The sequence below is a fragment of the Fusarium fujikuroi genome, chromosome FFUJ_chr06 (genome assembly GCF_900079805.1).
Source record: "Fusarium fujikuroi IMI 58289 draft genome, chromosome FFUJ_chr06".
Lineage (NCBI taxonomy): Eukaryota > Fungi > Ascomycota > Sordariomycetes > Hypocreales > Nectriaceae > Fusarium > Fusarium fujikuroi.
The window spans coordinates 2,176,723-2,201,109 of record NC_036627.1 but is presented as its reverse complement, the minus strand read 5'-3'; the positions used below and the strand labels follow the sequence as shown (position 1 = coordinate 2,201,109).

The 24,387-nt window shown below is 49.9% G+C and overlaps 10 protein-coding genes; 4 read left to right on the top strand and 6 right to left on the bottom strand.

Annotated features, from left to right (window-relative positions):
- Positions 1 to 305: 305 nt before the first annotated feature.
- Positions 306 to 3,773, top strand: FFUJ_06029 (related to histone acetyltransferase; the record flags this gene model as incomplete). XM_023579308.1 has 3 exons in its annotated part: positions 306 to 987; positions 1,075 to 1,122; positions 1,171 to 3,773. The coding sequence occupies 3 exons, from the start codon at positions 306 to 308 to the stop codon at positions 3,771 to 3,773; spliced, it is 3,333 nt and encodes a 1,110-aa protein (XP_023432169.1).
- Positions 3,774 to 4,103: 330 nt separating this feature from the next.
- Positions 4,104 to 5,276, bottom strand: FFUJ_06028 (uncharacterized protein; the record flags this gene model as incomplete). Its single annotated transcript, XM_023579307.1, has 1 exon — positions 4,104 to 5,276. The coding sequence occupies one exon, from the start codon at positions 5,274 to 5,276 to the stop codon at positions 4,104 to 4,106; it is 1,173 nt and encodes a 390-aa protein (XP_023432168.1).
- Positions 5,277 to 5,954: 678 nt separating this feature from the next.
- Positions 5,955 to 7,674, top strand: FFUJ_06027 (related to negative acting factor; the record flags this gene model as incomplete). XM_023579305.1 has 4 exons in its annotated part: positions 5,955 to 6,005; positions 6,063 to 6,683; positions 6,735 to 6,869; positions 6,925 to 7,674. The coding sequence occupies 4 exons, from the start codon at positions 5,955 to 5,957 to the stop codon at positions 7,672 to 7,674; spliced, it is 1,557 nt and encodes a 518-aa protein (XP_023432167.1).
- A 50-nt stretch (positions 7,675 to 7,724) lies between these two features.
- FFUJ_06026 (uncharacterized protein) lies at positions 7,725 to 8,228 on the bottom strand (the record flags this gene model as incomplete). Its single annotated transcript, XM_023579304.1, has 1 exon — positions 7,725 to 8,228. One exon carries the CDS (start codon positions 8,226 to 8,228, stop codon positions 7,725 to 7,727), a length of 504 nt encoding a protein of 167 aa, XP_023432166.1.
- An 853-nt stretch (positions 8,229 to 9,081) lies between these two features.
- FFUJ_06025 (uncharacterized protein) lies at positions 9,082 to 9,623 on the bottom strand (the record flags this gene model as incomplete). XM_023579303.1 has 3 exons in its annotated part: positions 9,082 to 9,386; positions 9,455 to 9,535; positions 9,587 to 9,623. The coding sequence occupies 3 exons, from the start codon at positions 9,621 to 9,623 to the stop codon at positions 9,082 to 9,084; spliced, it is 423 nt and encodes a 140-aa protein (XP_023432165.1).
- Positions 9,624 to 10,367: 744 nt separating this feature from the next.
- FFUJ_06024 (uncharacterized protein) lies at positions 10,368 to 11,125 on the top strand (the record flags this gene model as incomplete). XM_023579302.1 has 3 exons in its annotated part: positions 10,368 to 10,581; positions 10,652 to 10,774; positions 10,842 to 11,125. The coding sequence occupies 3 exons, from the start codon at positions 10,368 to 10,370 to the stop codon at positions 11,123 to 11,125; spliced, it is 621 nt and encodes a 206-aa protein (XP_023432164.1).
- Positions 11,126 to 11,231: 106 nt separating this feature from the next.
- FFUJ_06023 (uncharacterized protein) lies at positions 11,232 to 11,885 on the bottom strand (the record flags this gene model as incomplete). The annotated part of the gene is made up of 1 exon (XM_023579301.1): positions 11,232 to 11,885. The coding sequence occupies one exon, from the start codon at positions 11,883 to 11,885 to the stop codon at positions 11,232 to 11,234; it is 654 nt and encodes a 217-aa protein (XP_023432163.1).
- Positions 11,886 to 12,335: 450 nt separating this feature from the next.
- FFUJ_06022 (related to Nup98-Nup96 precursor) lies at positions 12,336 to 18,463 on the bottom strand (the record flags this gene model as incomplete). XM_023579300.1 has 5 exons in its annotated part: positions 12,336 to 12,446; positions 12,503 to 14,098; positions 14,148 to 14,378; positions 14,487 to 18,238; positions 18,343 to 18,463. The coding sequence occupies 5 exons, from the start codon at positions 18,461 to 18,463 to the stop codon at positions 12,336 to 12,338; spliced, it is 5,811 nt and encodes a 1,936-aa protein (XP_023432162.1).
- Positions 18,464 to 19,617: 1,154 nt separating this feature from the next.
- Positions 19,618 to 20,279, top strand: FFUJ_06021 (related to CDC31-spindle pole body component, centrin; the record flags this gene model as incomplete). XM_023579299.1 has 2 exons in its annotated part: positions 19,618 to 19,776; positions 19,833 to 20,279. 2 exons carry the CDS (start codon positions 19,618 to 19,620, stop codon positions 20,277 to 20,279), a joined length of 606 nt encoding a protein of 201 aa, XP_023432161.1.
- Positions 20,280 to 21,018: 739 nt separating this feature from the next.
- Positions 21,019 to 22,935, bottom strand: FFUJ_06020 (related to clathrin binding protein ENT2; the record flags this gene model as incomplete). XM_023579298.1 has 4 exons in its annotated part: positions 21,019 to 22,385; positions 22,436 to 22,656; positions 22,731 to 22,800; positions 22,863 to 22,935. 4 exons carry the CDS (start codon positions 22,933 to 22,935, stop codon positions 21,019 to 21,021), a joined length of 1,731 nt encoding a protein of 576 aa, XP_023432160.1.
- Between the last annotated feature and the right edge of the window lie 1,452 nt (positions 22,936 to 24,387).

The window sequence follows — 24,387 nt, the reverse complement described above, 5'->3', positions numbered from 1 at the left end:
TTGATATCACACAAGTTGACGCGACGTGATTCAGCAGCTTTCCTATCGCATCTCTACGATCTTCAGACTCTCTACGAACGCGTGATTCAAATCAAATTAGGCGTGTCAATTCACCCTCGAGTTTTCGTTTAAGCAACCTATACTGCGCATTCGCTCCCGGCCGCCCCTCGATGCAAGCCCGCGTACCGCGATGAAGCAGACGTGACCACCCTGCGAGAAACCCTTCGCAACCTACCGAAAGCGACCGATATGCAAACTCGGGGCTCTCGTTTGAGGACATTTTCTTTTGGGACGCGGGGGTAACCATGACAGGCGCACAAACTATGGCTGAAGAGCTTCCACACAACGTCATGGTTTCCGACGAGGATGCTGAATATGAGACGGCAGGCGAAACAGGAGGCGAAACAACAAAAACAATCGCATCTAGGCCAAGCGGAGGTAAAGGAAGCTATGATACGAATCAAGCTCCTGCAAAGAATGGCGATGCCGAGTTCGGCGACCACGATGCATCTGGCGAGGATGTAGACGCATCTGGAGAGGAGGACAACGACTATACGGTACCTCCGCAGGCATCTTCTCACGACAGTGTTGGACCTCCCCAAGGCGGTGATGAGGAAGATGACGAAAATGTTGAAGGAGATCAGGAACATGAAGAAGACGATGTAGATGCCGAGGAGGATGAAGATGTTGATGCTGAAGGAGAAGACTATGAGGAAGACGAAGGTGTTGGTGCCGTCAAGTTCCAGCCAGGGACAAGAAGCGACGACGAAGATGATAGTGAAAGCGATAGATCCGAATCACCAAGCGCAAACGACGACGAGTCAGACGAGGAGGCCGCATGGGATGATGCTGCAGAGGCCGAGGAAGATCATGAAGATGATGAGACGGCCGCCTCGAGCAACTGCATCTTCTGTGGCCATAATGAAGATGAAGACCCCAGCGAGGAGTTTGAGGTTTATTTGGCCTGTGTGCGTTGTGGTGGTAATGGTAAGTTCACCTACCACATCAGTACCTATGCATTCTTTTTTTTTTTTTTTTTTTTTTTTTTTTTTTTAGGAAACTTATCAAGTACAGCTCACCAACAATGCGCACGCGGTGCGGCTGCAATGAGTGCGGAGAATAGTATGTTTCAATGTGTAAGCACAGTTGAGCAAATGCTGACAATACCAGCGCCCGAGAGTTGGAAATGCCCTGAATGCTTCAGCAAAGAATCCGACGTGGGGAGTGAAGATGAGGAGATGGAGGATCACGATGTTGAACACAATGCCGAGATACACTCCCAACAGTCTGATGTACCGGAGGTACCAGGAGAGCATGAATCTGGTCAGCACGTGAACGATGACGAAGATGCCAGCTCTCAAAGCGACAATGACAGTGAGCTTGATGAGGAGCCCATTGACGCCCCTCGCAGCTTGAGAAAACGCAAATCTTCATCATTAGAAGATCAAGGAAGCGGGCTTTCGTTGAGGAAACGACGACGAAACCAGTCCCAAGACGCAGGGTCAGAGAGCACAGCACGAAATGGAAGCGCTGAACCAGGACGACACCACCCTCCCAGAACTGTGCGTCTCAAGGTTCCACGACCCCCACCCGTCTCAATAGAGAAACGTACTCGTACCTCACTTGTACTTAAACTTCATGTCAAGCCTGGCAATCTTAAGGAAATCTTATCTCGCAAAAAGCGAGAAAAGAGAAGGCAGCCAGGCAGTGCCACGCGCCCGACCCCTCAACGACAAGCCCTGGCTGCGACTCCAGCTCCAGTTGCCAGAGCCAACCTTACTGCTGCAACTATATCTAACCTTCCCACGCCTTTTACATCGGACAACTACTCACAACCATTTTATTCCTTCTATGATCGCGAGGCCGATGAGATGAAGGGCAAGCCTTACGGCGGCATATTGACCGAGGTCGAGGCCGACACATCCAAGACTCTCCCTGACGAGGATGATCGAAACAAGTTCACCTCTACTCTGAAGAAGGCTGAAGATGACTGGAGAGCGCGTCTTCTGCAGGCCATGCAAGAAGACCCCAACCCACCAGTTCGAAAATCGAAAAAGGCCGGCAACAACGGCAGTGAGATCGAATGCATCGATTTTGGCGGCTGGGAGATCGATACTTGGTATGCTGCGCCGTATCCTGCCGAATACAGCATAAATCGAGTACTGTACATTTGTGAGTTCTGTCTGAAGTACATGAACTCTGACTACGTTGCTTGGAGGCACAAACTCAAATGCCCAGCCAAGCATCCACCAGGAGACGAGATCTATCGTCATGGGTCAGTCTCCGTTTTTGAGGTCGACGGCCGCAAGAATCCGGTCTACTGCCAGAATCTGTGCCTTCTTGCCAAGCTGTTCCTGGGTTCGAAAACCTTGTATTACGACGTTGAACCCTTCCTTTTCTATGTTTTATGCGAATACAACGAGACAGGTTACCACTTTGTGGGGTACTTTTCCAAAGAAAAGAGGGCTAGCAGCCAGAACAATGTCTCATGTATTCTGACATTACCAATACACCAACGAAAAGGTTACGGCAACTTGCTTATAGACTTTTCCTACTTGCTCACCAAAGTGGAGGAGAAGACGGGCTCTCCCGAGAAGCCTCTCTCTGATATGGGCCTGGTCTCATATCGCAATTACTGGCGACTGGTTCTGTGTCGATACTTTTTGAAGGTGATGGAGAATGAGAATCACGCAACGGAAGGGCTTAGCATAAAACGGATATCGGCCAATACCGGCATGACCCCGGACGATGTCATTTCTGCACTGGAAGGTCTTAGGGCTCTTGTCAGAGATCCGCAGACCAAGCTGTATGCCTTCCGAGTCGATTTGGATTACTGTCGAGAATACGTGGGCAAGTGGGAAGCCAAGGGTTACGTTCAGTTAAAATCCGAAGCTCTCGTTTGGACTCCGTATGTGATGGGTCGAACCAATGCCGTCAACTTTGAACTCGGCCCACCGATCAATACCATTGCGCCAAGGGAAGACGACGAGGCCAAGGTTGACGAGGGAAATGGCACGGCTGCCATCGAGGACCGTCAGCCAATGGTCAATGGGGAGAAGCACGATGCGTCTGCCCCTCAAGCAGTCGCAGATGCAGACGGCGATGTTCCAATGAACATCAATGGAGAACAACCCCAGGAGTCTCCAGCCGAGAACCACAGTGCGGAGCCAGTGCCAGTCCAGTCTATCGAAGATGTGGCGCCCGGGCAAGAGAAAGATAAGGATGTTGAAATGGAAGATGCAAAAGCCGGAGCCCCCCCGGCTTGGCTACTGCCATACCAGGACATTCCGTTCACCCGCTTTGAAGTCTTCCCTGCCGTACCTGGTGGTCGACGAGAAAGAGCTCGACCAATTGTCAGTCGACCGACAGCCCCTCGCCCAGCCAGTGCTCCTAGACCGAAGCGTCCCAGCAACAGCCATCGGCCATCCTCGTCTCGGCCCAAGAGTTCAAAGAAAAAGACTGGAGGGACCGGTCGGGGACCAGGTAGATGGCCAAAGGGAACAAAGAAATCAGATTACGGTAACGCTACCAGTGGCCCTGGTCTACCGCCCGGCTGGGTCGATCGCCAAGCCAAATTGCAAGGTGTCACAGAAGCCAAGGGGCCAGAACAGGAGGTGGCAGTTCTCGACTCAGCAGCAGAAGACTCGGTCGTTGTCTCGACGAAGACTAATGGTGCCAAAGTCAATGGGATTACTGCAAATAATGTGGGATCGGGATCAACGGAAGAGGCTGCTAAAGGAGAGGACGTGGATGCCGAGGGAGAGGATATCTAATTTTATTGAAAGCGGCTGATTACGGGAAGGTTTGGGGTTACGGATGTACTATATACCTTGGTAGGATCGGCGTGGGTTGCTTTATTGGCTTGATCTCGCCAGAGACAGGGGTCGTTATTTGTAGCAAGCGTATTGTTGTTATTGAAATACTAGACAAGACAGGTCACGGAACGGAACGATGCTTCTTGGAGGTCAAGGGCATGAGGAGCAGGACCAGGACCTGGAATCGGAATAGGAATAGGAATATGATTTTTAACAAAGGAAATTTGTATTAGCGAGTGTCTATGAATGCTCAGCAAGAGAGAACTATGTGACTTACCTATTGTTAGTCTATACTTTGCTTGGTATAATGGTAGCCTCGACAGGTTTGCCAAAGACCTCCAGCGCCTTTGATTGTAGCAGCCCGAGATATGCTTTATACATACGTTGGAAGTCCGAGTTTGTGAGAGACCCTTCAATGGAACACTTTTGGAACGCGTGGTGGGTGATTTTCTCGGTCAGTTTGACAACTGACCTGCCACAGATGAAAGTGTTCTTACCAGGCCACCCTTCACTGCGGATAGCCATAAGAGGTTTGTGATGGGTATCGCCATCTTCAGGCTCGTCGTCATCGATATCACGAATATCCATGTACTCGTCTGCCATGCCTCCACGGTTCTCAAGACCTTTGCCGTTGTAACTGTAGATGGGCAGGCAAACGGCATGATCTCCCCAAATCTCGATGGTGATCATCTTGCGGTACTTGGAGTAGATGGAGCCGAAGCCAGAGACTGCTGTGTGATAGTTGGTTGTCGATACCTTTTCGTCGCGATTCTGGCTATGGAAAGGAGCCGAGACGATGGTTCCAGGCCCGAGTTCGCTGAGCTTTCGCCTCTGGTCGGTTGGACGCATGTGGACGCTGACAGTTTCTCCGAGGCTAAGATCAAGATGGGCTTGGTGGACTCCATAGAAGGATTGCCCGTCCTGTCCAACGTCTTTTGTTAGTGTGCAGCGTCTTAGATACGCAACATCGCCTCCAAGGTTCGAAGAAGCCGAGCTTCTTACAGAGGAAGCAGAGCGCATTGACACGGCGTCTGAATTTCGGCGACGATGGTGACGACTTCGTCGATAAGATGAAGGTTCTCTGGCAGCCATTTCCGTAGGATAGGAAGTAGGCAGGCCTTTGTTGTTTGAGTGGAATTGAGTGTAGAACTTGGCTGCCAGGTTACGAAGCTGCCAGCTACAGTCCTTGCACTCCCAGTCGTCGGCTGCAGAGTGAAGAGAAGACATGAGAAACGAAATAGAGTCCTTCTTCTCAACGTGAAGCCGTGCGTCTTCCTGCTTCCAGGTTGGTCGGCTGGGCTGGGTTGGGGAGAAGTGTGCGTGAGCAAAGATGTTAGTCTTGAATTTATCAGCACGTTGGCTGGTGTTGATGTTCAAAGATTGTTGTAAATTTCTGTTGCGGATGAGACCTCTACTACGATGGTAGGGCTTCCGAATGCGGTTATCGTTGAATGAAGGCATTTTGATGGGTTTCTTTGCTGTATATCTTGGGGAATGTTTGATGATTAAAACCGGTTATTGGAGCTGAAGTTGCAAAAGTGCATGTGATTTAATAGTCGTAGAGATTGTCATTATATCGAAGACAGGCTATGATTATATAGTTGACTAGCTGTGTCATCTTTCGAGGCATCCTTTATTGAGTTACGGACAAGTGTCAGGTTGTTCAGTTGGACAGGAGATATCTGAGATATCTTGTTCGACATGGTGTTTATGAACAAGAGTCAAGTTACCTACACCGAACGTCGCTTTGTGTGGAAAGCGAACTGCTCATTCAGAAGCCCTAAATAGATGCCTACCTAGAATAGGCATTGATTCTTAGGAAACAGTATTTCTGGTGGTGTATTCTGTCGTAAGCTTGAGAGTGAACACTGATGCTTCATTTGCTCCAAGTCGGCGTAAGCCTTAGAGTCATGTCGATAGTCTGAGTCCTTCCGATAAGTCCAATGCATTGTCATGCTTTAGAGGTTTGTTCATCTGGTCTCTTGTTCATGATCTTACTATTGTTTGACGGCCCTGGCTCTTGTAGAGGCTCAAGTTGATTAGTGCCGTGGGGTAACTTGGACCTTTCAACAAAACTACATGTAAGCAACAGCAACAGCAACAGCAACAGCAACAGCAACAGCAACAGCAACAACAACAATGTCACATCGAAGTAGAGGCTGTCTTCGCTGCCGCCAACGACGAGTCAAGGTATTTAACAACTGTACTATTATTATCTTCAAGTGAGAGCTAATCTGATTATCGTAGTGCGACCGCAGTCACCCTTCATGTCAACGTTGTATAGCCCGCAATGAGCTGTGTGTAGGGTATCGAGATGAAGGCGACCTCATGTTCCAGCACGAAACTGCAAAAGTTGTCCTGAAGAGTCAAGCTTCTAATCCCTCCAACTCGTCTAGTTCCAGCAGCTCAAAGTCTCCTCGAGAAAATTATACAAGGAGGAGATCGGTTGAGCGTGCCTCCGAGAGCTCGTTCTCGTCGACTACTCCTGTCAATCTTCCAGCAGCATTTCCATGGTTAAAAGACCAGCCGAAAACAGAGTCCGTTTCCAAGGATGAACAGATAGCGAACATGTTCATGGAGAAATACGTGTTGCTTCCTTGTAACGAATCATCCTCCCCTGGCTTTCTTGAGCATCTCCCTTGTTTGTTCAAAGAAGTCAATATCGAGGGCCGCTACGCATTGAGATTTGCTGTTCAAGCACGTGCCTTCGCAGACCTTTCTCGTGAACAAAGCTCAGAGGAATTAGTCCAGAGATCGCTCGAGCGCTATGGTTATGCTCTTAGTGCCCTTGGACAGTCGTTGGCTGAGAAGAACAAGACTCCAGATGATTACGATTTGATGACAGTCGTTATGCTAGACATATTTGAGGTGAATACACTACACAACTGCACTCATCCTACCAAGCTTACACTCCTGCAGACAACATTTATGCCTGACTCGTCGACAACTGGTGCGCACGCCCAGGGCATGGCACATATTTTGCGACTCCGTGGCCACGAGCAATTCCATGATCCCCGTGGCTGGGGCCTGTTCCGTCTAGCTCACCATAGACTGGTAAGCAACCCTCACCCTCCTCCGCGCAAGTAAATACTGGACTTACAATTGGAAGCAAAAGCAGCATTTGGCTAAGCAATTAAGCCCACTCCCTGAATCGCAAGGTTGGCTTGACAAGTTGAACGATGATATGGCTTCGGTAAAGCTAGAAAAAGACGGTCTAGCAATCAATCAAGTGTGTCAGCAGGCAAACCAGTTACTGGACTCTATCAATGCTGGAGACACTGAAGTACACCATTTGTTAGACCTGATAGATGAGATGCTCCGCCTTGATCAAGAGGCTACTCACTGGCGAAAGAAACCAGAATGGAACTTTCAGACTAGGGCTCGTGAGGAAGTACTAGAGAACAGAGAGTCCAACTTCTGGTTGCCAGAGTCTATCCAGCTTCATCCAGACTTATGGATGGCCTATGAGTGGAATTACCACCGTACTGCGCGCATCATTCTTCATCAGAAACTGGTGGCCTGCGTGGAAAAGGTCAATACTGCACCACCATCAGACTCTAGAGTTATAGCTCGAACCACAGAGTCAATCAGCACTGTCCAGTCTTTGGCTGGCGAGGTCCTGGCAACTGTTCCCCAATCTTTTGGCGACATCGATCACCTCGGTCGATGGCACGCGGGGTCAAAGACGGCTCGTTGGCAGGCCGTCGGCGCATACCTTTTGCTTTGGCCTATAAAGATCATCAAAAGCCAGAGCGCCTTGACCACGGGTTCACAGAAAGAGGATGCACAGAAAGTGTTTGAACGGATCAGAGAGTGCACGGGCATCAAGTCAAGCTTGGGTGTTCTATCCGAGATCTAATGATATGAGTACACCAAATTCACTATAGTTCACTCCCTTAGACTATGTTATTAGAACACAGTCTCCTCCAGTTCCGTTCCATCCTTGAGAGTGACGGTCTCAGCACCGATCATGACAAATATGATCTGGCACGTAATGTCGCCCCTATTCTCCCAGCTGTGATTCACGCCCTGCTGAACAATGACCTCTCCTTGCTTGACAGTCCTTTCCTCTCCACCGTCGAGCCCCAGCACAATCTCACCCGACAGAACCACAGCGTAGTCAAGGCTTTTGGTACGATGCATAGGTGCTTTACCACCGGGCTGGATCTGGGTCATGCAGAAGATAGAGCCTTTGGGGGGACATCTCGGAAGAGAGTTCTCAAATGATGGGACAGAGTCTGTGTTGTTGACAGGGACGCTTTGACGGACATCGAAGACGTTGAAGCCACTGCCTTGAGGGCCAAAGGGCTGGAAGGGTGTGACATTTGTGTCAGGGACGAAAATGGAGGTTCCATGCTCATTATGTGTAGTTCGTACAAGACGAGGAGAGGAGTTTGAGGGTTCAGGGGCCATGGTTGATGATATAGATAATGCTTTGTATGTGTATTCCGTGTAAGTGAGGAATATATGGATGGATGGGTGGATGGATGGATGGATGGTATGGGGAAGGATGAAGATGTAGAGTGAAGAGAGAAAAGGCCTTATTTATACATGTTCTGTAGGTATATTCGGCCTTTAGAGAGCGCGAGCGTCAGCCGTATCTTGGTTGATCCTTTCTTTGGTCGTTATTATTAGTGATCGTCAGCCTCAACCTCAACCTCAACCTCAACTACCTATACAAGGTTCCTCGCGCCGCTTTCCCAATTAGGAAACACCTACGGCTGGCGATGCTACGGTGAAGATGTAACTTAATGTAAGTGGAGGAGCAGAGTCACACCTCGGGGAGCAAGAAAACAGCAAACCTTACTGTAGGGTATCAAAATAAATTTAGCAAAAGTTATCCTAAGCTTAGGCTGTATTACCTAAATCTTTTTGCTATTTAGGATTGAGGTCCTGTGTTTTCTTTCCTCCCCTAGCTAGTGTATGTAATGCAGTGGAGGGGCAGAAACATTTGGTTATAAATATGGGTAGGTAAGCAAGCCACTAAAGAGATATATAGAAGCACATGACAGTGACATCAGTTCTTTTTAAATATTTTACTTGCGTAAGTATGCGACTATTGACTTGTAGCTATGTAAGTAGGTACCTAATAGACAGCCAAGGTTACATAGAATGCCTCGTAACCTGGGCATCTATCTCGCTAAGAGATAATCAAGCTCACTTTGGAGCCCGTTGAGACGGGAGACCTTGATCTACATTCCCGAAAGATCCTCCCGCCATTCTCAGTCCAGTGACAACGTTTTACACAGGACAAGCATCCCCAAGCTTAGTTATTCAAGGATGCCGGATCCATCTTGTACGAAAGAATCCTCAGCTCCAAGTCGTCCTGATCAGCCAGGAACCATTCATCTTCCACGGGCGGTGCGACACTCTTCGGGTACCTCCAGGGGATATAGCAAAAGTACACCGTAGATACTATTTGAGCGATAATAAACCACGCAATGTAAATGATAGGGCAGCCGAGGAGGGTGATGATGGCGGAGAGGTAGACTTGGACCATCATGAGGAGAAAGGCCAATCCGCTGGTGGTACGTGTTGCTCTTTGGGAGCTCTTATACGCGGCTTTTGTATCTGAGATGAAAGAGTTAGCCCAAGTCCGAACTGCTCGCTGGGTACCTATATCAATGAGTATTTCTTACATGGCGTTGTGTCATTGTGGAGGGTAGATGCGACGATGACTAGGGATAACTGAGCCACGGCTACTAAAATATAGCCATAACCTAGAAGAGTCAGTATAAGCTACGGATCACCACCCAATTCTAGATACTAACATATTGCAAGGCGTTGTTTTTCTCCAATCGCAGCCATGTTGGCGGCTATGGCTGATGATTACTCGCGATAGAGAAGACTGGCGGTATTTGCCTGATATTCGACAGAAGGGGGAAACTAATTTGGAGAGAGTACAAGAGAGACAGATCCCCATATTGACCATACGTAGCTATTTGCCTTCATCATAAAGTTCACAAGAGTTTGTGCTGACACAGACTGAAAAGTTTAGTCGACCTCTCATGGTTATAGTTTGTGCGCAATATCAAGACGACACTCTCTACCAATCATGACCGAGGTACTACAAACGAAAGAGATATCATCAGTGAATTGAATTCGACTCATCTAAAGACTCGTACCAGAGAAGGACACGTCTCGAAGTGTCGGGCAGTGGCAAAAGACACGACGAAGGAGGCCCAATGAAGGATCAATTCGAAGAGTATAAAACTTGTTACGCTAATATTATACTCCAAGAAGTAGCCAGGATGAGCTTCTATTTGCTCTGACAGAGATAGAACTTTTCATTTCTACTTGGATTCCACAACAGTCCCATAAGAAGACGCTGAAAGGGGCCCTCAATAGCAAGGGGACATATGTGATTGGTATACATCTCATGCGTGCAACACGCACGCATAACTTTGTGATTAGGCTTCAAGCTGAAGAGAACAAACACGGCGTTTCTCTCTCTCCCCGTTCTTCTGCTATTTCCCCTCCCTCTTAATTATCACCATCCTCTTTTCTTTGGCCAATCCTATATTCTAAGCTATCACCACCATCATCATCGTCATGTCTAGGGACAACAACTCCACCACTTTCTTGGATAACAATAGCCTTATTTGTCCTAGCTCTAATATCCCTAGCTTCCATACAACGGCCAGAGTAACAGCCAGAGCCGTGGTAAAGGCAGCTACTGCAACAGTCACAGAAACAGAAACAGAAACCTCAGTACTCAGAGAACAGATTGATTGTATTCTCGACAATGAATACTCTCATGTGATGGGTATTTATTTACCCGAGCTTTCGAGACAGTGGTCTAATCTAATATAATATAATCTAACCTGATGTTATAGTCGCATTCGTCATTGCCACTGGTCTCGCTGCTCTTGTATCCATCGCAACCATCTTCAATGTCGTCCGCAGTTTTTCAAAAGTCAAGGCCAGCATGCCAAGTCCTGGAGACGACAATGGACATGGTAAATAGCAACTCTGCTTCTCCCCGATACTCTCTACCCAGTGCTGACCGATACCGTCTCTATTTAGGCCTGAACCTGTACGGTTGCTACAGGAAAACCCAGGTGCATTTCATCTTCATCATACTGTTTCTGCTCGGCTGCCTTGCCACCTTCACTCTAGCGACGGCCAAGCTCATGTCGCTGGGCAGGATAAAAGGTTCTGTAGACCTTTTGAGTATTGTCTTTGCCGTCCAAGCCTTGACTTTTCTGTCTGCACTCTTGGCCAGCCGCTCTCTGATGGAAAATACCGTCACTATCTTTGAAGGAAAAGAAGCAGACATGGCGGTTAACGAGTGGGATCCCAAGTTGTAGGCTGGTGGTCATCGAATCTACAATTGAGGCTAGAAAAGACTGGACAAGGACAATACAATCAAAGCAAGAATCCTTAACTGAAGCTATCTCCATCTCCAAGTGCACATCATGATATGGCTTCACTGCCAACTCCCTCCCCGTTGTCTCCCCCATCACAGTAGGCATCGTCTTCTTCCTCCGCTTTCCTCTCTCCCCAAAAGCCTTTACCGTAACTGACAAGGATCTCTTCCCCCTTCTTGATCCCTGCTCTCTTCTTCTTATTCTTCTTCCCACCTCCAAGCACCCAAACTCCCACACAAAACTCTCCCCATCGCTCGCACCAAACCGTCCTAAACTCCGCATTCGCCCTCTCTCCCACGCCTCTAAAGTCGTTCACGAAACGTCCTTCGTTCCCCTCATTCGCTGCATCAACAGCTGCGTCAAGCTCTCGGTCCAGCCATAAGTCGTAGTCGCTCTCTGTTGACGATGCTGAGCCTGAGTGCACTCGGCCGAGATACGCGAGGATGAAGCTACCAGGCGCAAGGTTCTGGGCTGCAAAGAGGCCACTTTGACCGTTTGCTGGGTGTGACGGCTCAGAAATGGGCTGAATCCTGACCAGACTGCACGGCGTTGTCGTCGCCGGCGATGGGATGATTGGAATGCCGCTTGGAGCAGAGGGTTTGTTTCTGAGAGCTTGTACGTGCGTTGGAGTTAGACTCTTGTCATGAAGAGGCGCCTTGAGATACGGGAAGCCGTCCGGCCAATTCTTTGGCTTAGACATGACGAGGCCTACAAACACGTGATGCAAGATGGAATCTGAATGAATGAATGAATGAATGAATGAATGAATGAATGAATGAATGAATGCCACCATCAGCTTTGCTTTGCAGTGGCCCAAGAAGAAACTCCCAATGAGGTTGATGATCCACAGACCCCCACGTATCAATAAACCTAGGTCTGCCACAGTAATGTTACGACTCACCAAGAACATCACAGTCAACACCAAAAGGTCTTCCCAAAATGCAATTGTTTCCTTATTACCAATGCTCCATGCAAACTATCTAGACTATTCCTACAAGTCGATCTCATGAGGCCATAAATGAATGCCCGCCCTACTCTCACACCCTCAAGACACGCTTGCTCCTTTTTAGTACTTCTACCTGCATTACTAGACTATTGTATAACCACTCCAATATGGCATTAATCCTATACTGCTGACGTCCACGTCCTTCTAGTGGGACATAACTTCCCGGTATCGGTCCATGCTCAAGTCCACTGAGTAAGCCAATAGACGATCTTGTGTCAAAGGCAGGTTGAGAATCCTAGACCTCAATTCCATATCCTGCAATGCATAGTTAGTACTTGTTCCATCCTTGCGTTCCATCCGCTAAAACATACCTGTTTCGTCTTGCTGGCTTTAACAATCTCCTTAGCTGTCTCATCTGCCATGTCTGACACGGCAGCGTACCGCAGGACTCCAGAATCTTCTGTTTCCTTGTCCATCGCGTGCAGACCTGCAAGGAGCTTCTCCAAAACTGCCTGTGGTGCAATCTCATGCCTCGCGCGATACTGAACGAGCTGCAGGAAGAAGCTGTAGATCTCTCCTCCAAGCGGCCAGTCCGAGATGACCTCATGTCGGCCTTCAAACTGAGAGAGAAGAGCAGAGAGGTCCGCGTAGTCGCGTTCAACAATGGCTAGCGGTGCAACCTCCTTAACCAGAATACGGTGAGCTTCCACAAAAGAGCCGGCGCGCAGGAGGCATTGCACTTCTGAGTACGCATCCTTCTTAACGCTGCGCATGTACAGAGCCAGGGCCTCCCAGATCCACAACGAAGGGATTTGGAATTTTTCGGTAAGTACCTGGAAAGCGGAAGAGTTTTCATCGCCGATGAGGCCAGCATGCCGGGCAAGATGTTCCTGGATAGCCATCTTGCGGGCGAGGGGCTTGCTCAGATGCAGCAAAACGAACACTGCCTCGAGCCATTCACCAGCGCTTGTTAGTTGCGAGGCGAAAGCAAGAGTAGCGGCGTCGGCCTTTTCAGCGCCATCCTGGCCAAAAGAAACCTTGCCACTAGACCCAAGGGCAAGGCCGAGTTGCCAAGTCAGCCGCATATCAAGTGGAGAGAGCTGCGAGTTTTCAGGGCGCAACACAGCCTCCAGGTCGGTGCTGTTATTGGCGTACAACTGTAAAAGACCCCAGAGAAGATCTTGTCGGCGGTCCGAGTCGACATCATCCCACAAGGGCTTGATACCCTGATCAATATACCAAGGCAACGGAAGGTACTCCTTCTCCTGGTCAACATCGTTCTTGAAGCTATGCACTGCAGCTGCTAGGTCGTCTTGCTGAGCGATCGAGTACCACAGTCGGAGACCAAAGGCCTGCTTCCAGTCGAGTCCAAACTTTTTCGAAATAACAAACGAATCTAGGCGGTCCTCAACAGGCACTCCCTTCATACCTTCGCAGACACATGCATTACCCGAAAGGAGCTCGTAGATGGTACGGATCGATTCTGAAAATTCCGATAGCATCTTTGAATCGTGCCATGCCTTGAGCTGTTCTCGCATGTCTTTCTTGCCAGCATCACTGGTACCAATAAGAGGCACCAAGGTGGCCAGATGGAAATTCTTCCCGTCGAGAAGGTGCTTACAAGCGTCAATGATCCGATGGCCAGCTAGGCACGCAACAGCCTTCTCTTCGCTCGATCCTGCCAGGCCGATAGTCGTAGCCGAGGCCGAGTCTACAAGGAGAGACCAGAAATGTGACAGCTTGTTCCTGCGGAGAAGATGCTCCGGTTGACTATTGTCGTTGACCGAGTCGAAGAGGATACTGGCCAACTCCCACACATGCTTCTCCTGCATGCTTGCGGGGTCGTTCATGTCCTGTTGGTGGAAGACATCCTGCAAGTGAGTAACGTTGAGGGAGGCGAAAGGGACATCATCAACTATTCGGATTTCAGTGAGCTTATCCTGGTTGCCCAGGTATCGCTTGGATTGCTATGTGACGAGTCAGCATATGTCTGATGGTCGATGCTCAATAACTAACCTCCATTGTGAATGAGGCTAGACGGAGCTCTTGCTTATCAGTCTGAATTGAACAGCGTTGAAAAGAAACAAGGTCGGTATTATGGGTGAGAGATCGTCGGCTGCCTTCTGAAACCAGTGGTCGGGGAACAACAAGTGTCTCGTCAGGACCCCAAGTAGGTCGGCCAGCGTCGTGGAAAGTCTTTTCGTAACCGTCTAAAGTCATTGTCTTCTCTTGTCGCTCGTAGGGCCACTAATCAAATTCAATTTTAGCGTCAATTCATATACTATAAGTCAATATATACATAAACCTCCAGCAATTACATTCTGGGGCCACTCAGGTAACAACTAGGGAACCGACCTTGGGAAAGCCTTTGCCAGAGATTGAGGCTCGAGGTTTCTGGGGCGCTGGCTTGGGCTTCTCAAACAATGAGTTCATGAGGTCGATGCTAGTCGCAAACCCACGGCCTTTATCCATGCCAATGGTGCTTGTTGCGAAATTGTCCGGCCTATCGTTCTTTGCAATACTCTTCCTCCAAATGGATGATTTCCGTAAAGTGTCGGATCCACTCTTGTCGAGGTCGATCAGTACACCCGTCTGTCTTGAGGGAGAGTCATTCAGCTCTCTCAAAAGCTGTCGGTCTCGCTTGACTGGGCTGACAGTCTTTCGTAACATCTCCATCCAATCGTCCCCATCGGCAACTTCCAGCTGCACAGGACCAGCAGAGTCCTTAACAGCTCGCATTCTAGCTCTGAGGATGCCTCCGGGAGTCGCTTTCACGGCTTCCGGAGCACCCTCGGACGAGTTGTCGTCGAGCTCCGCGGCCAGATGCGGTTCGAGAGAAGACCTCGCCATGTCTTCGTCCTCGGACACGTCATATTCATCACCCATATCATCGGCGTATTCCTCCTCGAGGGACAGCCTGACATCGTTGGGTGCGGAATCCGCGGAGCTAACCCCTAAAAAAGACTGCTCGCCAGAGAAGTGGGGTTGTAGGGCTTGAGCTTCATCGTCAAAACCACCAGGAAGACCTCGATGTCTTCGAAACTCGAATGTGTCATCATCCATGGGGGAGTTGTTGGAGTTGATGGAAGCATCGAGAGCCACCTCCTGAGGGGCGGCTGGCTCGTTCTGTGTCATCTCCTCGTCGTCGGAATCATCGTCATCAAGGCCATAAGTGGTAAAGTGCTCTACTGAGAAGACCCAGACACCAGTCTCCTTGTCGTAGCTCTCAAAAGTTGTGTTCTCGATTCGCTTGAGACGCTCAACGTGTTTGTTAAACCGTTTAGGGTCATTGGCGATACGCTTACCACCCCGAGGCCATGACTGCTCGAGAGCAATCCTAGCGGGAACATTGAGGCCCTTGCCGACAGGCGGTTTCTTGGCTGAGATCGGATAGACTGTAGCAGATCGAGGCTCAAGCACAATAAGAGTACCGCAGATCTCAGCCAGATCAATGTTGCTGATGTCTACAGGGACCTTGAAAGAAACATAACCAACATTGTCACGGCCAACAGTGAAGCCATCAACCTTTTGGCGCTGCATGCGGTTCAGCTTTTCGAGATCCTCCAAGGGAGGTGACATCCAGTATTGTCCAGGAGCATTGTCGGTGCTGGTAGATGAAGCCTCGGGAGTGGCAGTGTGATCCTCCTCATGGACGATAGCCAGCTCGTTGCCCTTAACTTCCTCCATTTCGGGGGTCTTGGAGCCCGCTGAGCCGTTCGAGCCATTAGCCGTGCGGATCTGGCGAGGGGTCTCGTCGTTGGTTGCTGGGCTTTCAACGTCGCTAGCAGCAGGAAGAGCACCGCGAACAGGTGTGCTGTCATCCATGTCAACGTTGCTTGTGTCAAAGCTAACACGCTTGGAAAGCTTTCGGGAGCCAGTCCCAGCATCTGAGGCTCTGTCCTTCTGCGGTGTTGAAAAGAGATCACTCCTGATGTCTCTGTTGATAACGAGCTTCTTGGAGCCAGTGCTTCCATACCACCTGGGCTGAGATCCATTAGAGAAAGCTCCGGGGGCAAGAATACTGTCTTCAGTGTTAAAGCTGCGGCGCAGGTTGTTAGTCGACAGGCTTTTACTGAGATTTCCAGATCGGCTAGAGCCTAGTAAACTGTGGCCGAGGTTTCCAGGTGTACTGGAAATGCTACTTGCGGGGCTGCCCGAGGGGGTACCGTAGTTGCTGTAAGAAAAGCCGAAGCCTCGCTTTTGGGGAGTAGCATATCGAGAAGCAGAGGCCGGAGCCAGTTTATACATAGGCAGAATCGAGCTTCTTCTTGGCTTTGAACCACCACTCAGTGGAGTAGCCAGAGGACCAGGGTTCTGGACTTCGTTTCCACCAAGGCCAGCAAACAGACCAGGAGAACCAAATGCCGAAACGTCGTTGAGATTGGCAGTCAGACCCTGAGGGGCATTGACGGACTGGCTGTTGCCTAGGATTGAAGCTCCATTCTGTTGCTGTTGCTGGTTTGTGCTACCGCCGAACAGGGAAGATCCAGCGTTCTGGTTGTTTTGGCCGCCAAAGAGGCTGCTTCCAGCATTGTTAGTGCTGCCACCAAACAGACCGGGCTTTTGCTGCTGGTTATTGGCAGCACCGAAGAGGCCGCCGGTATTTTGGTTCATCTGAGTATTTGAAGTCAAGCCGCCGCCAAAGCCAGCTCCAGGTGTGTTCGTTTGAGCTGTGGTGCTGTTTCCGAAAAGGCCACCAGTTGGGGCAGGCTTGCTACCGAAAAGACCACCAGCTACATTGTTGTTGGCGGCTCCAAAGCCAGCCGTATTCGTCTGCTGTTGATTGTTGCCAAATAGGCCACCACTAGTACCAGTTGTGCCAGTGTTTGCGTTGCCGAATAAGCCAGTACCAGCAGGCTTCTGCTGGTTGTTGCCGCCAAACAATCCGCCCGACTGCTGTGTTTGGTTGCTCTGGCCAAAGAGGCCACCACCGGTGTTTTGCTGTGTCTGGTTGTTGTTCTGTCCGAAGAGGCCACCACCAGTGCCGGCAGCTTGGGTGTTGTTGCCGCCGAAGAGGCCACCGCCGCTGTTTGTAGTGTTATTGTTTGCGCCAAACGCGTTATTTGTGGTGCTGGCTCCAAATCCACCTGTAGTACTGGTATTCGTGTTTCCGAAGCTGAAACCGGTACCAGCAGGCTTGTTCTGAGCTGCTCCGAACAGTCCACCACCGGTGTTCGTGTTCGTCTGACCGAAGCCAGACCCGGTGGTGTTCGTGCTACCAAAGCCACCTGCAGCGTTGGTGTTTCCTCCTCCAAAAAGACCGCCGCCAGTCTGGTTCGTCTGCGTGGTGGTGCTGCCGAATAGGCCCCCAGCAGGTTTGTTCGCAGTGCTGCCAAACAAGCCTCCGCTGGCGGCGGTGTTGTTGTTGTTGGTTGCTCCAAAACCAGTCGAGCCAAAGCCAGTGCTGGGTGTTGCGGTGTTGTTCGTGTTGGATCCGAAAAGACCACCACCAGTGTTGGCCGTCGTGTTCGCCCCAAAGCCTGAAGCTGCGGTGGTATTTGTGTTAGTTCCAAACCCTCCGCCAAAACCTGAGCTCACGCCAAACGCACCACCGCCAGTAGCATTGCCATGTCGTCTTCCTTGGACGTAATCGGCAAGTCGAAGTTCGTCAGCCGACCACTTCTTGTAAGGATCTTGGAAAAGAATGTTTTGGTAAGAGTTGGTCGAGGTACTATTAGCTTCCTTTTCGCTCCATGCTTGGAAGGCCGCAACAGCAGTGCCAGGAGGATCGCCCGCAGCGCCGCCAAGAGTATTGGTGCTTGAGGCGCCAAATCCTGCGCCGGAGCCGAAGCCAGAGCCGAAGCCTGTCGTCGCAGGAGTGGTGGTGGTGGTGTTGTTGCCTCCGCCGAAGAGCGATCCGCCGGTGTTGGTCGTAGTGCCAAAACCAGTCTTGTTGGCAGTGTTGCCTCCAAACATACCACCTCCTGTGTTGCTACCGAACGCTGATGTGGTGTTGTTTGTGTTGCTACCAAAACCTCCAAACCCTGTGCTAGTGCTGGTGTTGGTGGTTGAGGAGCCGAAGAGGCCACCTCCTGTGCTGGTAGAGGTAGAACCGAATGCAGGTTTAGCTCCAAAGCCGCCAGCAGTATTTGTAGATCCAAAGCCGCCTAAGATATTGATTGTTAGTATGTCGATGTCGATAGAGCTTTGCGCACTGGATTCGTCTCTCAATGGTAGATGACAGTGATGCGATGAAGTAAAATTTGCGTACCGGTTGTTGAGCCAAAGCCGCCTGTGGTGTTGTTATTATTATTATTATTTCCGGCACCAAAAAGGCCACCAGAAGTGTTGTTGTTTTGGCCAAAGCCGCCGAAGCCGCCGCCGAAAGACATGATGGTCGCCGATGATGAAGTTGTTAAGGAGTGGATGTCAGTCTGCGCTCCTGCGATTTTTCAGGGCGAGCACGCGTATGAGCGTGCATGTGGAGAAGAGAAGTTGATTGAGCTAGGGTGAGGTACCTCAGTGGCTTTAGTAGTAGCTTAAGGTCTGTCGCACCAACTCCGTAGGCTCCAGTGCGTTGCTGCCTCAGACAAGAACTTTGCAGCTTGATTGGTTCTTGAGGTTGAACGGCCAATCAGGCGCTGCGCCGGAGCTACATACTAGTTGAGTCACTGATGCCTACAGTAGGCCTAAGGTCTACCTGCTTCAAAGGTACCAAGGCAGACTCGACGTCAGCCAAAACCGCGTTTGGTTGGCCAGCTCTGCACGCGCCTGGGGGCCTAAGAAAACAAATGACATCTTGACTTGATAATTTTGCTTCACTGCCTCAATCATTCCTGACATTGAACAGCTGACCTGTGCATATTCAGGCGGGTGCTTTCTAATCAATTATTTGCAAATGCTTCCTCTAGCTTAAATATTGGTAACCTAAATTTCACTTCACAGTTTCTTCCGAGCTATGGAGGCTTTGATCACGATCCCAAAGCTGATCCCTTGGTCTACGTCTGACAACCACAATGGCTGGACCTTAAGTTCGGACCCACCTGAGCCATCCACAGCAATGACAATGAAGCTGCCCAACCCGACTAGAATATCTTGAGCCTGGAGATGAAAGGCACAATACAGATTTATTAGTGCTCAGACATACAATGTGTACAGATGATAAAGGACTTCTTTCAAACTAATATAAATCCAATTGTTGTATGATGAGACCCTGACTATATAACCCATGTAGCCATTGCCAATTTCCTGCAACAAGCTGGAGGTGCACTAATTTTTTCTACCACCGCGTCAAGGGTCGCGTCACACAACCTACATACCTCTAAGCACCCATCTCTTTCAGCTCTTTGAATACACAACACAACCTTGCGCTACGCCTCTCCAACATCTTCGCCCTGTCACATCAGTTGCCTTTGCTATTGTCAACCTCTGCGATCATAACTATCCCCAAATTTTGTTATTATACCCGTTGTTTGGGAACCATCGCACCCACCGCCTTGCTTGCTCGATTGCCACTCTCTTCCAGCCACATTGAGAAATCAAAACAATGAATTCTCATGCGACGCCACGCACTGCCTTTCAAGGGCGCTCGTTAGGCGGCTCGGGACTTCCTCCGCAGTCGAGGCAGCCAGTTGCTGCTCAAGTGTCATCAAATGAAGACTATAGTACGATTCCGGAGGAGGACCGCGAACACATTGATGAAGTTGTAGGTTGAGTCTGAGCCGCCTTGAGAAACTCTCTGCTCACGGTTACTTCTGGCAGTTTGATTTGATGGACATGAAGAAGAAGGGATGGCTCAACAGTTACGAATTCAGGCACTCGCTAGCAGCCCTAGGCTTTGATATGTCAAAGCCTGATTACTTCAGAGAACTACAGTCATACGGCTCTGTTCCTCCCGAATGGCAAGATCCTCACAACTGCCCTGTCAACCGCCTTTATGTTTACCTCGACCAATTCCGATTATGCGCTGCCAAATTACTCGCCAACCGCGACCCCAGACAAGAAGCGACAAAAGTGTTCAACATGTTTGATTACGATGGAGATGGTGTTATTTCCTTTGAGGACATGCGACGGCTAGCTTCCGATATCAAGGAAGAGAGGACCATGACAGACGAGGAAATCCAGAGCATGATTGAGCATCTGGATCACGAGGGCAAAGGCGGTGTAAACTTGGAAGAATTCATACAGATGATGGAGGAGGCTGGTTAAGCCCAACCACAGGAGGTCAAAGAATGGCAAATACCAGCCGTGCCAGAACATGACAGTAAAAAAGTCCGGGACAAGTGGCATCGCTCGGGGTTCGCATATTATCCACGCCTGTCGCGCTTCGAGGTTGATATGTGGGCTTGCAACAAAGAATCTCCCATCTTGAGCCGATAAGGTCATTGTTGCAACAGATCGAGCGAGGCACATGGCTGTCTCAGAATCGTCCTCGCGAGCACAGAATTGCCCCGAATACACGAGGATTGGCTAGCCGAGTCAAGCCACACTGTCAGACAGAGAATGATTCAGTCCGCGACCTTCTAAGCGGTTTGGGTACATTAGTTAGCTGCAAGGCGCATTAAGCATTGAAAGAGAAAACGGGAATGGCGTAATATGGCTACAACGGAGTCAATGGGTAGATTTCAATAACATCTAAGAATTGTTTTTTTTTCTCGAATGCGCCAGGTGCGCTGTCTAAAATCTCAGAATCCGTCACAAAAGCTTTCCCATTCTCCCATCACAACTAAGCCACCCAATATCAGACTCAACGATGGTCCAATACCATAAAAATGTACCGAGAACAGGGGAATACCATCCTTCGCCTGCGCAAAAAACGGGAATCGGGTTCAAGCCGGGATATGAAGATGAACGTACAACAAAGAAAAGTCAGGGGTAATCAATCAAACCATCACACAACTAGCTTGTCACCGATACATGAGCGTAAATTTCGATTGAGGAACCCAACTTAGAACTGGATCAAGTCGTGGTTCTGCTGTTGTTGCTGTGGTGCCTGCGGGTGGGCGAAGGGGTTGTTCGTCTGTCCATTCATGCCAGCAGGTCCAGTCGCAGCAGGCATCTGGGCGCCATAGTTGACTGTGGGCATGCCCGTGAACTGCTGTCGAAGGAAGGGGTTGTTGCCAGTAGCCTCAGCGTTGATGCGGGCAACTCCTGCACCGGCACTGTTGACGAACGTGCCAGGTGCTGTGTGCTGGGCGGGAATACGAAGGTTGCCTGTGTTGCCAAAGGTGTCCATGCCGTCACCGCTCGCAAGCAGAGTGTTGAGTCGTGTCTCGTGCTCATTCATCTCCTTTTGAGGAGCGACGAATGAAGGTTGCGACTGAGGGAAGCTATTTTGTGATTGCAAGGGGAAGCTGTTCTGCTGCTGGAGCTGGGTCTGAGTCTGAGGTTGGCTGCCAAAGGAGTTGAGGCTCTTCTGTTCAGGAAGCGCACCGAGGGACGAAATTGGGTTTGGTCGGGCGGACTGAGGACGGCTGAACTGGGCGAAAGGGTTGTTGGAACCAGTGGGAGTTGGTTGCAATTGCTGCTGACTGTTGTTGGTTGCCCAGGGGTTGTTGCTACCAGGCTGGAGAGTAGGTTCGGGAGAAGCAGGTGATGAGAACGACTGCTGCTGGGGCTGCTGCTGTTGTTGCAAGTAAGGGTTGAAGCCTGTGGGCTGGGGTTGAAAGCCTTGCTGGTTTTGCTGTTGTTGCTGACCATAGGGATCAAAGCCCATGCCTGTCTGCTGGCCATTGAAACCGGTGCTGTAGTTTGGCTGGAAGCCAGTGGGTTGGGTCTGCTGGAATCCAGTATAGGCGTTGTTCATGTAGCCAGTAGGCTGAGGTTGGTTCTGCTCGATAGGGTTGGCGAAGAAGTCAACGGGGTTTCCTTGCTGGTATCCTTGGTTGAAGCCAGTGTACTGTGGCTGGCTGGTTTGCTGCTGAGGAGTAGGATCGTCATCGAAAAGAGAGGCAGCGTTGCTGTTCTCGAGTTCCCTGCGCCTTCGTTCTTCCTCTTCCTCACTAAGCTTGATTGCCTTCGCCAAATCGTCATCGTCATCTGGTCCGTTCTGTCGGCTTTCGCGCTTCTTCCGGTCTTCCTCCTCCTGGTACTTGCTTGCTTCCAGAGCTAGACGGTACTCAGCATCTTCCTCTTCGTTCATTTGTCGTCTCGGCTGCTGTCGTCGGGTTCCATGGTTCACGGGCTCAGCATGCTGAGGAGCAAATTCCTCAAGGCCAGTGACGCGCGACTTCCAGGATCTTCGGTCGCTCCGCTCGGCCCGGAGCCTCTCTTCGTCCAAAATGAGTGAAGTTAACTCCTTGGCAGCAACTCGGACTAGACGGGTGTTAGTGGCAGCTTTGAACGGCACATATACAAACACTGACCGTTTTGTCCGACATCGCGGCCGTCTTCGTCGACATATTGAAACTCTCGCAGAGTCTTGATAATATAAATACTCTGTCGAGCCCATGTAACGACAAGTTCTGAACCCTCGTGAAGACAATAATCCAGAACCTTGAGGGCTTTGAGTACGTGACGCCAATTCTTTCCCTTGTCGTTGAGACGCTTATCGATCATGTCCATAATTTCGTAGAACTCGGTGGATCTAATCGCGTCATGCCAAGTCAGTACTTCTCATCGTACACAAGGTAGTTGAGCAATGCGCAGGGTATTACATACGTGTTGTATGTCATTTGAGCAATCTCGCTCATTTGAGTGCCGGTCGGGCCCCATGGGTCATTACTGGTAGCTACATGTCACTGTCAGCGATGATGTTCCAGCGACGCAATCGAGAACGCAGGGAGTTCTGACCTTCTCGGACCTTGACCTGGGCGCTAGAGTAACCCTTGGTCACATTTTTGACACTTCGCATGACCTTGGACATGATGGGCGATATGTGATGTTGACTGATTAATTTCGTTGGTGAACCGGATGCCTTGTGAGCGCCAATGGATCGGCCGAGGTAGGGTGATTCGATGAGGCTCGGAAAAAGGATTGGCCTGATCAAACTTTACAAGCGACAGCCTCTGCGACACAAATCCGACACGCGCCCAGTGAGACGGAGTCCACGGAAGTAGTGCAGGGAGGGGGGTTTGAGGGGGTTAAGCAAGCTCCTAGGATCACGAGATATCCGCACTGGTAATTGCGTAGCCTTTGCGACAAAGTCCCAGCCAAAAGAACAAGAATCAGTCGCCCGTTGTCTGAGATTTGGCAATCAAGAGGAGGAGGATCGTCTGTGGATGGTGGTTGAAGGACGGGACGCAATCGTGGAGTGATTAAGTCTGGATTTCAAGAAGTCGGGGAGACCGATCGGACACGACGTTATAAGATGAGGAGCGAGTGGGAGGAGGGAGGCGAAGTGACAAAGTTTGGAGGCGGCGAATTCAAATTTGAGGAGAGAGAAGCCTGATTCTGCCGTTTGTGAGTAGAGCACAGTAGGTAGCGATGAGAGGAACAAAATTGCACTGCTCTTTGCGCGACTCGCAGAGCTGTAGAGGGAAAAGAGTGAGTGCAGGACAGGATGATGAATGAATTGGCGCTCTCTCATGCGGGATTGGGAGCGGCGAGCATGGAACCAAGGCCGGCCCAACTAATAATGGACGGGCTAGACGGGCATGGCATGGCACATTGTGGCTCTGCCAGCTGATTACGTATCCATTTTCACTTGCCAGCTCAGATGAGCCTATTCAAGCTGTGCCAAGATTTGCGGGGTTCTTGGGGTTTGCGTGTGCGTATTTGAGTTGATGGTGTTGAAACTTTGCGTGTGTATACTTTGGAGCTTCTTTTTTATTCCACTTTGAGGTAATATCCCCCAAATTTGTTCTTCCGTTGAGGACTCTCCAACGCTTCAAGCACCTTCGTCAACTGTGGCTGAAATTTGGCTTACACAGGGTGTCAAAGCGTCTTTTACACCCGCTGAACCCAATAGGAAACACATACGTCACGTCCTCGAAGGACCCTAGCCGCAGTTGGTGTGTAACGGAAGAAATGTGCGGTTTTGATCTATCATTAATGCTTATATAAACTAAGGAAAAAAGAAGCATAAAACCGCAAGACAAAACATCAAAGGCTTTTCAAGCAGTACAGGACCTTCCTAATTTAATTCAAGTTTACAGATGACCGGCCATTCTTCTCGCATCTCGAAGCCACATCAACTCAGGTTGTAGTGTTGAATTCTTACATCCTTACCCTGGAGAAGTCATTCGCATAGATTATGGTAAAAGAGGCATGCAGTATTGTAAGTGGATAGCTGGAGTTTTATCAATGTCTATCCTCTTGTCAGGATATCTCTGTTCTGCTTGTGACATCCAATAGCTTGATGAGAGGTGATGGCAGG